Genomic DNA, 16,620 nt, shown 5'->3' on the forward strand with positions numbered 1-16,620 from the left:
GAGGTCTCTGTACAAAATGTTCTCTATGAGATCTGTATTCTTCTTGAGAAGGTTTTAAAAAATCATCAGTTAATTTTTGTGAACAGATACCACATTATGAGTTCACTGTTTTATCTTTCTTTGAGCACAACTAAACAGTCACCAGTTCATGAAAAGATGGGCATTGCTTGATGATACCCACCTTCCTAAAGTTGAGTTTCACCCGCTGCTCTTTTTACCACTTGTTTGGTTAGGCAGTTGTTTATGATCTTTAAAAGGTAGAACAATAGACATTACTTCAAAGATTTTACTTTGTCATTTTAATGAACAGTTGCTTGAGAGCTACATGTTTGATTGCCATCTTAGTGAAGAGTTACTTTAGAGCTACATGTTTGAGGGAAGAACAGGTTGAATATCAGATATTTTTCTCAGTCTAAAGATGTGTGTAATGTATTTTATTTTGTAGGCAATCCAAGCAGATAGGAGAGATTGCATTTGTGTTGAGTTTGGAGGATTGGGGCCCTATAGGTTCACAGCAAATTGTTGTCGCTCAGCCAGAATCAGCTGGGGTATGTATCTCAGCCTGTCTATACCTGTAGAGAGCTATTTCTTTGATATCATTTGGATCTTTTTATATATACTGTATCTGCTAAATAAATTAACAATATAAGTTTAGTTTATACTTATTTATTTAAGCTCAATTGTGATGAAAGCTTCAAGCTTATTTGAACCACTCTCGAGAGTACTTCCTAGGAAAACCAGTACTGGTGACATATGAGAAGGCATGCTCATGTGTGGCTAAAACTCATGACCCCTGGGTTGAGCAGCTGACACCTTAAAACAGTTTATATTTGGAATATAAAGATTCTTTTTTTTTTTGCTCACCTGTCACAAAGTGACAAGGTGAGCTTTTGTGATCGCGCGGTGTCCGTCGTCCGTCCGTCTGTAAACTTTTGCTTGTGACCACTCTAGAGGTCACATTTTTCATGGGATCTTTATGAAAGTTGGTCAGAATGTCCATCTTGATGATATCTAGGTCCAGTTCGAAACTGGGTCACGTGCCTTCAAAAACTAGGTCAGTAGGTCTAAAAATAGAAAAACCTTGTGACCTCTCTAGAGGCCATATATTTCACAAGATTTTCATGAAAAATGGTCAGGATGTTCACCTTGATGATATCTAGGTCAAGTACGAAACTGGGTCACGTGCCATCAAAAACTAGGTCAGTAGATCTAAAAATAGAAAAACCTTGTGACCTCTCTAGAGGCCATATCTTTCACAAGATCTTCATGAAAATTGGTCAGAACGTTCATCTTGATGATATCTAGGTCAAGTTCGAAAGTGGGTCACGTGCCATCAAAAACTAGGTCAGTAGGTCAAATAATAGAAAAACCTTGTGACCTCTCTAAAGGCCACATTTTTCATGGGATCTTTATGAAAGTTGGTCTGAATGTTCATCTTGATGATATCTAGATCAAGTTCGAAACTGGGTCACGTGCGGTCAAAAACTAGGTCAGTAGGTCTAAAAATAGAAAAAACTTGTGACCTCTCTAGAGGCCATATATTTCATGAGATCTTCATGAAAATTGGTCAGAATGTTCACCTTGATGATATCTAGGTCAAGTTCGAAAGTGGGTCACGTGCCATCAAAAACTAGGTCAGTAGGTCAAATAATAGAAAAACCTTGTGACCTCTCTAGAGGCCATATTTTTCATGGGATCTCATGGTTCGCACAGGCCATGAAAAGTCCTTGAATTTGACGCCTACTCCTTGAAAACTACTTGAATTTTGTAACAGTCTGAAACTACTTTAAAGCTACTTGAATTTAGGAAAAAATGTACAAAAGATGGCAAATAGTCCTTAAATTCGTTGGGTGCAAAGTGAAAACGGACAAACATTATAAACGGACCAAAATAAGCTAAAAAACGACAGGAAAAAAACCAACCGTTACCGCCATTAGGGCCTGCCACGGAGTCTGCGATAGTACGGTACGGTACTGTACTTTACGGGTTTTATTTTCTTTCAAGTAATTTTCACACTGTAATTTATCCGTGATGCGTTGAAGGTAAATCTTGTGTTACATTGTTTAATTTTATCCTAAATTGGATTGAAATTGGTTATTTCATGTCTCAGCAACAGTGACATTGCGCCCATTTTAGTCCTTGAAAATGGAGGAAAACTACTTGAAAACTCCTTGAAAACTACTTGAATTTTTTTGGGAAGGTCTGTATGAACCATGGATCTGTATGAAAGTTGGTCTCAATGTTCATCTTGATGATATCTAGGTCAGTTTCGAAAGTGGGTCACGTGCCTTCAAAAACTAGGTCAGTAGGTCAAATAATAGAAAAACCTTGTGACCTCTCTAAAGGCCATATTTTTCATGGGATCTGTATGAAAGTTGGTCTGAATGTTCATCTTGATGATATCTAGGTCAAGTTCGAAACAGGGTCATGTGCGGTCAAAAACTAGGTCAGTAGGTCTAAAAATAGAAAAACCTTGTGACCTCTCTAGAGGCCATACTTGTGAATAAATCTCCATAAAAATTGGTCAGAATGTTCACCTTGATGATATCTAGGTCAAGTTTGAAACTGGGTCACGTGCCTTAAAAAACTAGGTCAGTAGGTCAAATAATAAAAAAAACCTTGTGACCTCACTAGAGGCCATACTTTTCATGGGATGTGTATGAAAGCTGGTCTGAATGTTCATCTTGATGATATGTAGGTCAAGTTTGAAACTGGGTCAACTGCGGTCAAAAACTAGGTCAGTAGGTCTAAAATTATTAAAATCTTTTGACCTCTCTAGAGGCCATATTTTTCAATGGATCTTCATGAAAATTGATCTGAATTTTCACCTTAATGATATCTAGGTCAGTTTCGAAACTGGGTCACGTGCGGTCAAAAACTAGGCCAGTAGGTATAAAAATAGAAAAACCTTGTGACCTCTCTAGAGGCCATATTTTTCATGAGATCTGCATGAAAATTAGTGAGAATGTTCACCTTGATGATATCTAGGTAAAATTCAAAACAGGGTCATGTACCTTCGAAAACTAGGTCAATAGGTCAAATAATAGAAAAACCTTGTGACCTCTCTAGAGACCATATTTTTCAATGGATCTTCTTGAAAGTTGGTCAGAATTTTTATCTTGCTAATATCTAGGTCAAGTTCAAAACTGGGTCACATGAGCACAAAAACTAGGTCACTATGTCAAATAATAGAAAAAACGACGTCATACTCAAAACTGGGTCATGTGGGAAGAGGTGAGCGATTCAGGACCATCATGGTCCTCTTGTTTCATTAAACCTCCTTTCATGTTTACAGACAACAAACATGGCTGATGGTTACAGACAGGCACCACAACAAGAGCCCAGGGAGACTGATGAATACAAAGCTGCCCTTGAACTAGAAATGTGGAAAGAAGAACAGGAACATGTGTTTGAAAACCAGGTAAATCTAAAATTATTGAGGCCTTATACTTGCTCAATAACAGCATAGAAATAACTCTGCGAAGATGTTTATAAACCAGTTTTAAGTTTTAAAATAGATATTATGTATATAGTGTACATAATAACATGGTTAAAAAGGTAATGCATGAACTTGTACTGTCAGGGGCATAAAGGGAGGCATCTAAAACAAGGGATTCAGTAATAGTTCTATCATTTGAATCACATATTCAAACTTTTGACAGATACATCAGTTAAAAGCTCTTTAGAAATTAAGATTTAACACAAGTTAATACATTTTATGTTCATTTAAAACAAAAATGTGGCAGACATATATTATGAGCCTTTAAATGTAAAATATTTGCAGTTAAAACAGAAGGAAATGATGTACATGAAGGCTTTAGCAGAGGAATGGAAAAAGAGGGATAGAGAGAGGGAGTTACTGATGAAAAAGAAGGTTTGTATAATAATTACCATATATACATGTAAATCAAAAAGTTCATCTGTAAGTAGAACCCTGACTGGGACAGTAAAATCACAGAGCTGTGTATTCCCAGCTGCACCTACAACCAGTGAACCAGTGAACAAATACTATATTTTCTGTATCAGGTTTTGACATTTTCCTGTTTTTACATGAAATTATGCGAATGTTCAGCTACATTACATCCAAAGAATGCAGAATTGCATAAAGAAAACACATAATCAAATGGAATTTCAGTTAACTTCCTTTTTTAAACAAGATGATCTTCTAACACAGTCCAGTTCCCGAAAATTTGCCTGTAGTTTTAACTTTAAGTTACTTCCTTGTTTAAATTTAGAATCTAGAAAAAAGACTTTTTACTTTTCATTTAACAGAATATATGCAATCAGAGAACTTTTATGTAAAATTGGCCTGTTGATGTATGGATTGAGTGATTTCATGTTTTCAAAGAAAGATATTTTTACTTTTTAGTTAACAGAATATGCACAACTAGAGGAACAGCTACGTAAAACTCTGGCTGACTTGGAAAAGAGAGAAAAACAGCTTGCAGCTAATGAGCAAGAGGTATCATATACTAAATTTCAGTGAACATTTTTTAAATGACTCTGACTTAAAATCCTCAGCAATCAGTTCAGTGGAAAACTCATGAAATTGGCTGATTTTGTCAAGGAAAAGTCAGAAAATTCTCAAAAATAGCCTGTTATTTTGAGTATCTCTTCAAAAATCCCAAAAGATGATCACTACTGATATAATAAGCAATTTCTATCCTATTTCTGTCCAAAAAATCATGTAAAATGAAGATAATGCAGTCTCAAATGGATTTTGAATTTTTGGTTTGGATAATTTTTACGTGATGCACCAATTCTAATCATCTGATACGTATTTTCCCCAATTTTTGTGCTCATTCATGTGTAAAATGTCATACAAAACTGAAAAAAAAGGTGAAGAAATAATCATTGAATTTTTTCCACGTTAGTCTGTGCACACCATGTAATTACTACTCGTATTCATAATATAAAATATTAAAAACTTTGTGCTAGTAATCTAAATACATTTCATATGGGCATATCAGACATTTCTTTTATTATGGCTGTTATGGCTACTTTTGTAGTCTAGTGATAGAGCATCTGCTTCGAGTGTGGAAGGTCATTGGTTACCTACCTGGTCACGTCGTACCAAGATATGAAAAATGAAACCAGTTACTCCCCTGCTTAGTGCTCAGTTTTTAAAGGGAAACTAGTGTCCCTCCTTCTCATACAGTTGTTGCAATGGATCTCATTAGGAATGAGGTGTCAAGAGCAATTAATATAAAATGTAATTTAAAATCAGCCTAAAATGAATTAATAATAAACTTGAGACTTCCAAATAGGACGGAAGAAAATTCTTTTTGAAGCTTTTCTGCTTCTATACTTTTGCTCCTGAGCCAGTAAACCAGTATTTCAGAATTCAGTATAATAACTTGTAGGTAATGAGATTAAAGAATGATCTGCAGCGAGAACATGACCGGAAGTTACAGGAGATGAAAGAAGCCTCGCGGAGAATGAAGGACGATTGTGATCATCAGATTGAACTGGAAAAGTAAGTGGCCATTTCTTGCTTGAACACCATTTCTTAAAACAGATTTATGACAAATATGAATTTAATAACACTAAATAGACCCTGTTTGATAATTTCGGGATAATCTGGGCACATTATGAAATTTTTGGCTTTGCAAATACTTGTAAATAGCAAAACAAGTTACTAGTAAATGTTTTGCATGAAGATGATGACATAAGTTGAGGAAGTCGAATAATGGCTTTCTTAACTTCTTACTGAGCAGGGCTCTAATCTACAATGCTGAAAGATCATGTCTGTTTTCATATACAAATAACTCCTAGATGCATTAATGTATCTTATTGCAAAATATACGACACATTTAGTGCCTACTTCTTGTCTATTTTGTACAGATAATTACTACTCATTTTGTGTACCTCTACATGTATTTTATGTTTAAATGATTTTTACTGCTCATCTTTCACTCGGGGCGTTTAATTCTTCATGTGTGGAAGCCATCAGGTGGCTTACGGAAGGTCGGTTGCTCTAACCAGGTGCCTGCTCGTGATGAATTAATGCACAGAAGTGCACCTTGGGTTTTCTTACATAATCAAAGCTTGAAAGTGGCCAAATGACCTCTAATTGCCTCAGTGCAATTATATTAATTATTATGTTAAACCCAACAAAATAAACAAATAAATTTGCTCATCTTATTGAAAAACCCTTAAAATGATTTTTCTGATGTCCAAATAAACCATTCATCTGTTTTGCAGAGGCAAATGTAAGGAGTTAGAAAGTTTGATTCAACGCTACAAAGATGAGGTGAGTAAACCTTTAAGATTTATTATAGCAAGAGACACTTTGTACATTGTAAGTTCTATATTTGAGCCGTGCCATGGGAAAACCAACATAGTGGGTTTGTGACCAGCATGGATCCAGACCAGCCTGCGCATCCGCGCAGTCTGGTCAAGTTCCATACTGTTCGCTTTTAAAGCCTATTGGAATTGGAGAAGCTGTTATTTAACAGCATGAATCCTGACAGGATCACATTGATGCACAGGCTGGTCTGGATCCATGCTGGTCGCAAACCCACTATGTTGGTTTTCTCATGGCACGGCTCATTTTATTAGCTCATCTGATTTTTTGAAAAAAAATGATGAGTTATTGTCATCACTTGAGCGGTTGTCGGCGTCGGCGTCTGGGTCGGCGTTGCCTGGTTAAGTTTTATGTTTAGGTCAGCTTTTCTCCTAAACTATCAAAGCTATTGCTTTGAAACTTGGAATACTTGTTCACCATCATAAGCTGACCCTGTACAGCAAGAAACATAACTCCATCTTGCTTTTTGCAAGATTTATGGCCCCTTTTGTACTTAGAAAATATCAGATTTCTTGGTTAAGTTTTATGTTTAGGTCAACTTTTCTCCTAAACTATCAAAGCTATTGCTTTGAAACTTGGAATACTTGTTCACCATCATAAGCAGACCCTGTACATCAAGAAACATAACTCCATCTTGCTTTTTGCAAGATTTATTGCCCCTTTTGGACTTAGAAAATCAGTTTTCTTGGTTAAGTTTTATGTTTAGGTCAGCTTTTATCCTAAACTATCAAAGCTATTGCTTTAAAACTTGCAACACTTGTTCACCATCATAAGTTGACCCTGTACAGCAAGAAACATAACTCCATCCTGCTTTTTGCAAGATTTATGGCCCCTTTTGGACTTAGAAAATATCAGATTTCTTGGTTAAGTTTTATGTTTAGGTCAACTTTTTCTCTTAAACTATCAAAGCTATTGCTTTGAAACTTGCAACACTTGTTGACCATCATAAGCTGACCCTGTACAGCAAGCAACATAACTCCATCCTGCTTTTTGCAATAATTATTGCCCTTTTTGAACTTAGAAAATAATTTTCTTGGTTGAGTATTATGTTTAAGTCAACTTTTCTCATAAACTATCAAAGCTATTGCTTTAAAACTTGCAACAGTTTTTCACCATCATAAGTGGACACTGAACATCAAGAAACATAACTCTAACCTGCCTTTTGCAAGAATGATGGCCCTTTTTAGACTTAGAAAATCATGGGTAGGACAATATTTCTATTACACAAAAAAAAATCAGATGAGCGTCAGCACCCGCAAGGCGGTGCTCTTGTGTTAACATAGAAGTCTTTTAGCAACACAAGATTGTGGCATTTTCCTTGAATTCTTACCAACCATTCAACTCTCCTAAATTTTATGGAGAGATTGACAATTATTTGTGTATTTTTAGCTCGACTATTCGAAGAATAGTCTAGCTATTCTACTCACGTTGGCATCGGCGTCGGCGTCACACCTTGGTTAAGTTTTTGCATGCAAGTACATACAGCTGTCATTTAAAAGCATATAGCTTTGAAACTTATTTATTCTTTTTCTAGGTCAATTACCAACCTCACTGGGTCAAGTTCCATAACTCTAACATGTATTTTGAGCAAATTATGCCCCCTTTTGGACTTAGAAAATTCTGGTTAAAGTTTTACATGCAAGTTACTATCTCCAAAACTAATGCAGGTATTGAATTGAAACTTCACATGTGTCTTCGGGGTTATAAAACTAGTTGATAGCATCAAGTCCCATAACTCTGACCTTCATTTTGGCCAAATTATGCCCCCTTTTGTACTTAGAAAATTTTGGTTAAAGTTTTGCGTGCAAGTACATACAGCTATTACTAAAAGGCATATAGATTTGAAACTTATTTTTTCTTTTTCTAGATCAATTACCTGCCTCACTGGGTCAAGTCCCATAACTCTGACATGTATTTTGGCCAAATTATGCCCCCTTTTGGACTTAGAAAATTCTGGTTAAGTTTTGCGTGCAAGTACATACAGCTATTACTAAAAGGCATATTGATTTGAAACTTATTTTTAGCTCGACTATTCGAAGAATAGTCTAGCTATTCTACTCACCCTGGCGTCGGCGTCGGCGTCACACCTTGGTTAAGTTTTTGCATGCAAGTACATACAGCTATCATTTAAAGGCATATAGCTTTGAAACTTATTTATTCTTTTTCTAGGTCAATTACCAACCTCTCTGGGTCAAGTCCCATAACTCTGACATGTATTTTGAGCAAATTATGCCCCCTTTTGGACTTAGAAAATTTTGGTTAAAGTTTTACATGCAAGTTACTATCTCCAAAACTAATGCAGATATTGAATTGAAACTTCACATGTGTCTTCGGGGTTATAAAACTAGTTCATAGCACCAAGTCCCATAACTCTGACCTTCATTTTGGCCAAATTATGCCCCCTTTTGGACTTAGGAAATTCTGGTTAAAGTTTTGCGTGCAAGTACATACAGCTATTACTAAAAGGCATATAGCTTTGAAACTTATTTTTTCTTTTTCTAGATCAATTACCTACCTCACTGGGTCAAGTCCCATAACTCTGACATGTATTTTGAGCAAATTATGCCCCCTTTTGGACTTAGAAAATTCTGGTTAAAGTTTTACATGCAAGTTACTATCTCCAAAACTAATGCAGATATTGAATTGAAACTTCACATGTGTCTTCGGGGTTATAAAACTAGTTGATAGCACCAAGTCCCATAACTCTGACCTTCATTTTGGCCAAATTATGCCCCCTTTTGGACTTAGAAAATTCTGGTTAAAGTTTTGCGTGCAAGTACATACAGCTATTACTAAAAGGCATATAGATTTGAAACTTATTTTTTCTTTTTCTAGATCAATTACCTACCTCACTGGGTCAAGTCCCATAACTCTGACACGTATTTTGGGCAAATTATACCCCCTTTTGGACTTAGAAAATTCTGGTTAAAGTTTTACATGCAAGTAACTATCTCCAAAACTACTACAGATATTAAATTGAAACTTCACATGTGTCTTCGGGGTTATAAAACTAGTTGATAGCACCAAGTCCCATAACTCTGACATGTATTTTGGCCAAATTATGCCCCCTTTTGGACTTAGAAAATCCTGGTTAAAGTTTTGCGTGCAAGTACATACAGCTATTACCAAAAGGCATATAGCTTTGAAACTTATTTATTCTTTTTCAAGGTCAATAACCAACCTCGCTGGGTCAAGTTCCATAACTCTTAACATGTATTTTGAGCAAATTATGCCCCCTTTTGGACTTAGAAAATTGTGGTTAAAGTTTAACATGCAAGTTACTATCCCCAAAACTAATGCAGATATTGAATTGAAACTTAACATGTTTCTTCGGGGTTATAAAACTAGTTGATAACATCAAGTCCCATAACTCTGATATGTATTTTGGTCAAATTATGTCCCCTTTCGAACTTAAAACTCTTTTGATATTTAACATTTTGGGTAATAATTTCCTGCTTCTGTGACAATATTTCGAATAGTCGAGCTTGGCTGTCTTACGGACAGCTCTTGTTTCTTTTTCTAGATCAATTACCTACCTCATTGGCTCAAGTTCCGTAACTCTGACATGTATTTTGAGCAAATTATGCCCCCTTTTGGACTTAGAAAATCCTGGTTAAAGTTTTACATGCAAGTAACTATCTCCAAAGCTAATGCAGATATTAAATTGAAACTTCACATGTGTCTTCGGGGTTATAAAACTAGTTGATAGAATCAAGTCCCATAACTCTGACATGTATTTTGGGCAAATTATGCCCCCTTTTGGACTTAGAAAATCCTGGTTAAAGTTTTGCGTGCAAGTACATACAGCTATTACCAAAAGGCATATAGCTTTGAAACTTATTTATTCTTTTTCTAGGCCAGTTACCAACCTCACTGGGTAAAGTTCCATAACTCTTAACATGTATTTTGAGCAAATTATGCCCCCTTTTGGACTTAAAAAATTCTGGTTAAAGTTTTGCGTGCAAGTTACTATCTCCAAAACTAATGCAGATATGGAATTGAAACTTAACATCTTTCTTCGGGGTTATTAAACTGGTTGATAGCATCAAGTCCAATAACTCTGATATGCATTTTGGTCAAATTATGTCCCGTTTCGAACTTAAAACTCTTTCGATATTTAACATTTTGGGTAATAATTTCCTGCTTCTGTGACAATATTTCGAATAGTCGAGCTTGGCTGTCTTACGGACAGCTCTTGTTTAGATAGCCATGAACAGTTTTAAGACTTGCTGACATTTGAAGTTGGAAAATAGAATTATGTTTTAAAGATATACTGTTCTCATCATTTATAAATATAATTTATCATGACATAGTGGTTGATATCTAAAAGCTATATCTAACTTGGCTAAATATATTTACTCTGATGGTGTGTCTAGAATTGCAATCATTATTAAATGTCATATCTAGCAATATCAAAACATTTGTTAAAAAGACTTCCAGCGATTTTAGTGGCATGTTATATTTATACTGTGTTCACCTATACAGTTATATTATTTGTGTGTACTATTTTATACCTCGCATGGAGTACTTATACATTCATACATGTTCACTGTTTGCTTACATAAATACTGTGTAGTAATTATACATATTTTCAAATATAAAATTTGGGCATGATAGGTCTTTGAAATTGTATTTAAACACAACTTTGATATATATATTTATTAAAAAATACAATTATTCTTTTATGAGTACTCAATATTTTACCATTTTAGCTGACTGAGGCAGAGAAAAAACGTTTCAAAGTTGAAAAAGATTTTACGGTGTATAAAGAAGAGTTAAATACAAAACCAGAAGTTAGATTACAGTCAGAAATCAATTTGCTAACACTGGAAAAGGTAAGGTTGATTCTTTTTTTTTTAAATATGAAAATAGGAATATATTCCAATCAATTTTACACTGAACCAGAGTAAAAGATTTGAATGCTTTAGGTTGTTGATGTTTTGACTTGTCACAGGTGTATTAGAGTAGTTCTTTAAGGGATAAGGATATTTCACTTATATGTCTTGATATGGTATTGAAAAAAATTCAAAATAGTTTGGATTCAGTTTCCTTATCACTGTTTACATGATAAACAATTTGTCCTTCCATAGTTAGTAATAAATGATAAATACATCTGAATTCAAAGGGAAAACTCGAGATACTATGCACCATAATATTCCTTTCACAGCACAACACGTTTTTACTGCAGGGTACTTTTTTATGTGCTTTTGTTCAAATTTTATAAGCGGACAGCTTTCTGGCTTTTAAGATGGTAAAAGAATTGTTTTGTAAAAAAGTCTACTCTAGGCAAGACCAAAGAAAATAGGGATATTGAGCAGCACTGTGTGAAAACCAGCATTAGGGCTGTGTGACCTGTTTGGATCCAGATTAGCCTTCACACGTCTGCAAGTCTGTTTTGAATCAATACAGTATGGATGGAGGGATAAAAGCTGTATGGAAGTATGGATGTTCCCTAATCTGGATCCTTGCTGGTTGCACAGCTCTGCTAGTGATGGTTTTTGTACAGCAACACTCATCTGATATTTTTCAATGTGTAAAATACTAAATTATTGCACTCTGATATTTCATAGAAAAGCATGTAACAAAAGCGTAAAAATTTGGAAGAATCGTAATCCTTGTACAATAACCAATATAGGTGGAACTAGAGAGAAAGTTAGATGCAGTGACAAAGTCAAAGATACACTACAAACAGCAGTGGGGCCGAGCCCTGAAAGAGCTAGCCAGATTGAAACAGAAAGAACAAGCCCAGGCTAAGGCACATCTCATGAAACAACAACAGGTAGGTACCTGACCTGGTTGATATGTTTAGTATCAGTTTTATGTCTCCAACCACACAGTGGTGTGGGAGACATATTGATTTACTCCTGTCTGTGTGTCTGTCACATATTTTGTCCACACTCTTAGTCGAATATTTCTCATCCGATCTTCACCAAACTTGAACAAAATGTGTTTGACCATAAGTCCTCGGCCGAGTTCTATAACTAGCCAAATCGGCCTAGGCACTTCGGAATTATGGCCCTTGAACATAATTACCAACACTACTGATACAGCATTAGGAGACCGGTTACTCCAGTATGTGAATACCAGTAGGCCACAAACAGTATACAAAGACACTCTTACTATTCAGATGATTAGGCAGTTGTGGGAGACATGCGCTTTTCTCAAAAGCACCTCTAGTTTAATCCTAAAATTATTTATACCTATTTAAAAGGAAGTTTAGGAGGGCCATCCAGCTGGCTTACAAAAGATCAGTGGTTCTACCCAGGTGCCTGCCTGGGGTCTTCCTCCACCAGTAAAGCTGGAAAGTCACCTTAAGAACTATAATTGTGTCAGTGTGACTTTAAACCCAACAGCAACAATAATAGCAATCTTAGGAAGTGTATAGGGCAGCATAGGTATATCACTACAAATGATTAGGCCAGTGTACATGTGGTAACAGTCCTGTGTATCATAATGTTGACATTGTGTTTGCATGTATATAATGGCAATTTTCAATCATTGAAGAGTGCTATAGATGATGTCTACCACTAAACTAAGAGGCCAGTACTGGGTCTTCCCAGAAAATAGGCTTCCATGTGTATTGGTACTGTACACCAAGCTTAGTTAAGAACCAGGCTGTCATTCGCAAAGTGCTGGGCCGAGGTAGTTGCACATGCTTGTATCTACAACAATTTATTTCTCCCTTAGGGCTTCCTCTTTGCCTTTACATAATAGAAAGTGTCATTGAATCCATTGTTTATTATGTCCCTTTAGGATTCTGCAAGTTCTTACGTAAAATTAAAAGTGGTGATTTTCTCACCTTTTAAAAGTGCATATTCTCAATTTGGACAGCTGCTCTGTCTGTATTTAACATAATATTAAAAGCACTATGGAACTTTAAATGAAGTCAGCGACAACATGCCATCCAGTATTCCTAGAATAACATTAGTTCAGTCTTGAGTATTGTGGTATAAAGAATTAGACATTGTATGGCATGTATTTGATGAACTTTAAATAACTGACTTATAACATTCTCATAAAATTGACAGGAATTGGAGCATATGAGACTGCGTTACCTGGCAGCGGAGGAGAAAGAAGTGGTCAGCAATGAGAAACAGGAGCTCGAGGATATTAAAAATGAACTTAACAAGTAAGTTCTTAAAGTTATCTCATGCAATCTGCATATTGGAGAAGTGAACATTAACTATATGTTATCTATATTAACTTGAAATAAACATATTTGTGTGAACAGTATCTTGTGTTAGGTTGAAAATAGTGAAGACATAAACACACCTTTAGTCAATATTTGACAAATTTCCAAAGGCTGCAGTGTATACCATGCCCCATTTTAAATTCTATAATCTTCATATTCTTAAAGTACATTGTTAGTGCTAAATTAAATAAAAAAAAGCAACTAAATCAACAAATTTCTCTATTTACAGACTAAAACAGATGGAGGAAGAAAGATTAAAATCTGCGGATCATTCACCTCGTGATATTGTCAGTGGAAAAGCTGACCCGGAAATGGACAATATTGAAGAACATATATCACGTTTAATTGAGGAACGAGATACGTTGCTCAGAACGGGAGTGTATTCAACACAAGACAGAATTATAGCTGAACTTGATAGACAGATTAGAGAAGCTATGGCGAATAGAAAACTTAGTAATGTGTGATACATATAGATGAAGAGGTGTATATCGAAAAAAACTTGTTAGATATATTTATGTAGGAAGACCATGGCGCATTGATATTTATCTACGTTTTACTCAATCATAGAAGCTGTTGGATAGTAAATAAATATAGATGTTTAAGTTTCAATTATAGTGAATCATGATTCAGGACTTTACAGAATTATAGAACATGCCAGCTTAATTGTTAGCAAAAAGTATGTGTTGTTAATGTGAAATTGATTGAAAGTGGACAAAAATGGTAGACCATGTTGCCTTTTTCTAGAATGTGATGTCTTTTGTATTTAGAGCTTGATGCTACATTTTTCTGTTAGGACTGTTCTACTTTTTTGAAAGAGAATGAGTGACACGGCTGTTTCTGGTGATCGACCAACTCCTTAAAGTTAGTGTTATAGTTCTTGCAGTTTCAGTATGTATCAGAAGTATGACTAAGAACCAGTCTCCCTGTGTAGGATATAAAACGTATGATCTTCAGTCCTATAATGCTACAAAATCATTCAGTTTTGTAGGCACAATTTTTCGTGGCTTTGGCCAGAATGATTAATTGCATGGGGACAAGAATTTATTGAATTCAAATATAAACTGTAAAAATAATGAAAATTTTTCATTTGAGCTGCATCGTGGGAAAACCAACATAATGGCTTTGCGACCAGCATGTATCCAGACCAGCCTGTGCATCCGCACAGTCTGGTCAGGATCCATGCTGTTCGCCAACAGTTTTTCTAATTGCAGTAGGCTTTAAAAGCGAACAGCATGGATCCTGACCAGTCTGCGCAGATGCGCAGACTGGTCTGGATCCATGCTAGTCGCAAACCCACTATGTTGGTTTTCTCATGGCACGGCTCATTTGTATTTTTGAGATTTAATTTCATAGATTAACATCACCTGATAAGCCATGGAAAGTAGCGTCCCACAGTACTGCAAAATCATTATATTTTGTGGGGACTAATTTTCGTGGATTCCATGGTCGAGTCAATCCAGAGGAATCAGTAATATCATATACCGTTTCACGTTCAAAGGTCAAAATCCATGCTTTTTTGGCCAGAAAACAACAAAACTTCTTGTACACAAAATTAAATGATTTCACAGTATAATCACAGAAAAATGATTAATAGAAGAAACACAATACAAGACTTCTGTGAGATCAGGAAAATTAGTACTATTAATTTGTTTTATATATAAAACTAAATTTGTTTAAAAGATTTGGCAGTCTTCATTATGAAAAAACATTTCAGGTATGATTTATCTCCCAAGACTGCGACTGTAGCGAAAAAAGAAAAATTATTTTTGAATCATGTCAGTTATAGCTGAAACTTAATTCTTACACCAGTGTGTCTGGCTAAAACTTTGCTTCATGTAATTTACAGTTCAACTTATTGGTTTCTTTATATGTCAAGCTTAATATTGGTGTTGCATTTGGTGGAGATATGTATACATGTAATTTGTGTTAAAAAGCTATGTCTGTGATTTTCATACATGTGCATACTTGTATATAGCATAAATCATTTCTAAAGATTATCCAGTCAGGATAGAATTGAAAAGTTATATCTATTTGTAGACAGTCTTTAAAGAAGAACAAATGCCCTACCATAAGTATTTTATATGAAAGCCTATATTCTGCTGTTCCTAAGAAGGTTTTAAAACTGGACCATTGTTAAAACAGATGTTGCAGTTTGAAATCTAGAAAAAGACTTGCCACAAAGTTTTATGTTCGCGTTTAGTACCATTGGTTAAAGAAGACTGAATGTTAGAACAGTTTTACTTTTTTCCAGTCAGATTATTTTAGAAATCCCAATTGAATTACTTTTGTTCAATTGTCCTAGTATGGCTTTTCAATTTAGAGGGCAATATACATGATAAAAATGGGTGTTGGACTGAATTCTACAAAATAAGCATTTAATATATCATCATTTGAGGAACTGTTGTTTGATAGATATTAACTATATAAGAGTCAATAACACTGATGTTTTACAAAGAAACTGAATTTTCACAAAGTACTATACTTGTACAGTTACTCTTTTATTATTTATATTGAAAATACAAATATTAAAAATATTTAAAACATACATTTGTTTTGTCATAATACTTGAGTCTTTAGATACAAAATGGTTTCTTTTTCATGAACGTACACATTATGCAGTCAGAAGAGATCTGGTAAGAGTGCTTTGCACATACTGAATAATAGGTTTATGGCCAGTTTCACAAAGTTGCTTTGGGTAAAATCTAAACTTTTGTGAGAAGTGTTTCATGAAAGTACTTGTAAAGGGATACAAAGACGGATTAGTGGACCAAAAATTAAAATGCTTCTTACATTTTACCAACATGCTTGGTTGAATAAGATCAGTTACTTCCTATATGTGCACAGTTTTCATAATTTTGTTAACTTGACCTACATATGCCAAATTTGGAAAATGCCTGTCCTGCCTCAAACATTTGTTAGATCAACTGCATAAAACTTACTGAAACACACCATATTTTTGTCTTGTCAATTTGTCACGTTTTAGCAACTCAGTACATGCAGTCATATAGGGACTGTCACAAGGAGATAGAATTCAATAAAACGGCCTCTTTCTGTTTCCTTTAATTAACTGAGAGAATTAGTATAAATTAGTCATGTATCTATTTGTAGAAGAAATACTGGA

The 16,620-nt window shown here is 35.1% G+C and overlaps 1 protein-coding gene across 1 annotated transcript in view; it reads left to right on the forward strand.

Annotated features, from left to right (window-relative positions):
* The window catches only part of LOC123522865 (centrosomal protein of 120 kDa-like), a 30,692-nt gene extending 14,648 nt beyond the window's left edge, over positions 1 to 16,044 (forward strand). Inside the window, exons 13-22 of the mRNA XM_053549550.1 lie at positions 446 to 548; positions 3,296 to 3,421; positions 3,785 to 3,874; positions 4,370 to 4,462; positions 5,364 to 5,476; positions 6,205 to 6,253; positions 11,020 to 11,142; positions 11,943 to 12,086; positions 13,336 to 13,436; positions 13,729 to 16,044. Coding sequence (XP_053405525.1) covers positions 446 to 548; positions 3,296 to 3,421; positions 3,785 to 3,874; positions 4,370 to 4,462; positions 5,364 to 5,476; positions 6,205 to 6,253; positions 11,020 to 11,142; positions 11,943 to 12,086; positions 13,336 to 13,436; positions 13,729 to 13,963 — 1,177 coding nt within the window. The 3' untranslated portion in view covers positions 13,964 to 16,044. The remainder of the gene's footprint in view (positions 1 to 445; positions 549 to 3,295; positions 3,422 to 3,784; positions 3,875 to 4,369; positions 4,463 to 5,363; positions 5,477 to 6,204; positions 6,254 to 11,019; positions 11,143 to 11,942; positions 12,087 to 13,335; positions 13,437 to 13,728) is intronic.
* Positions 16,045 to 16,620: the final 576 nt, after the last annotated feature.

The sequence above is a fragment of the Mercenaria mercenaria genome, chromosome 8 (genome assembly GCF_021730395.1).
Source record: "Mercenaria mercenaria strain notata chromosome 8, MADL_Memer_1, whole genome shotgun sequence".
Lineage (NCBI taxonomy): Eukaryota > Metazoa > Mollusca > Bivalvia > Venerida > Veneridae > Mercenaria > Mercenaria mercenaria.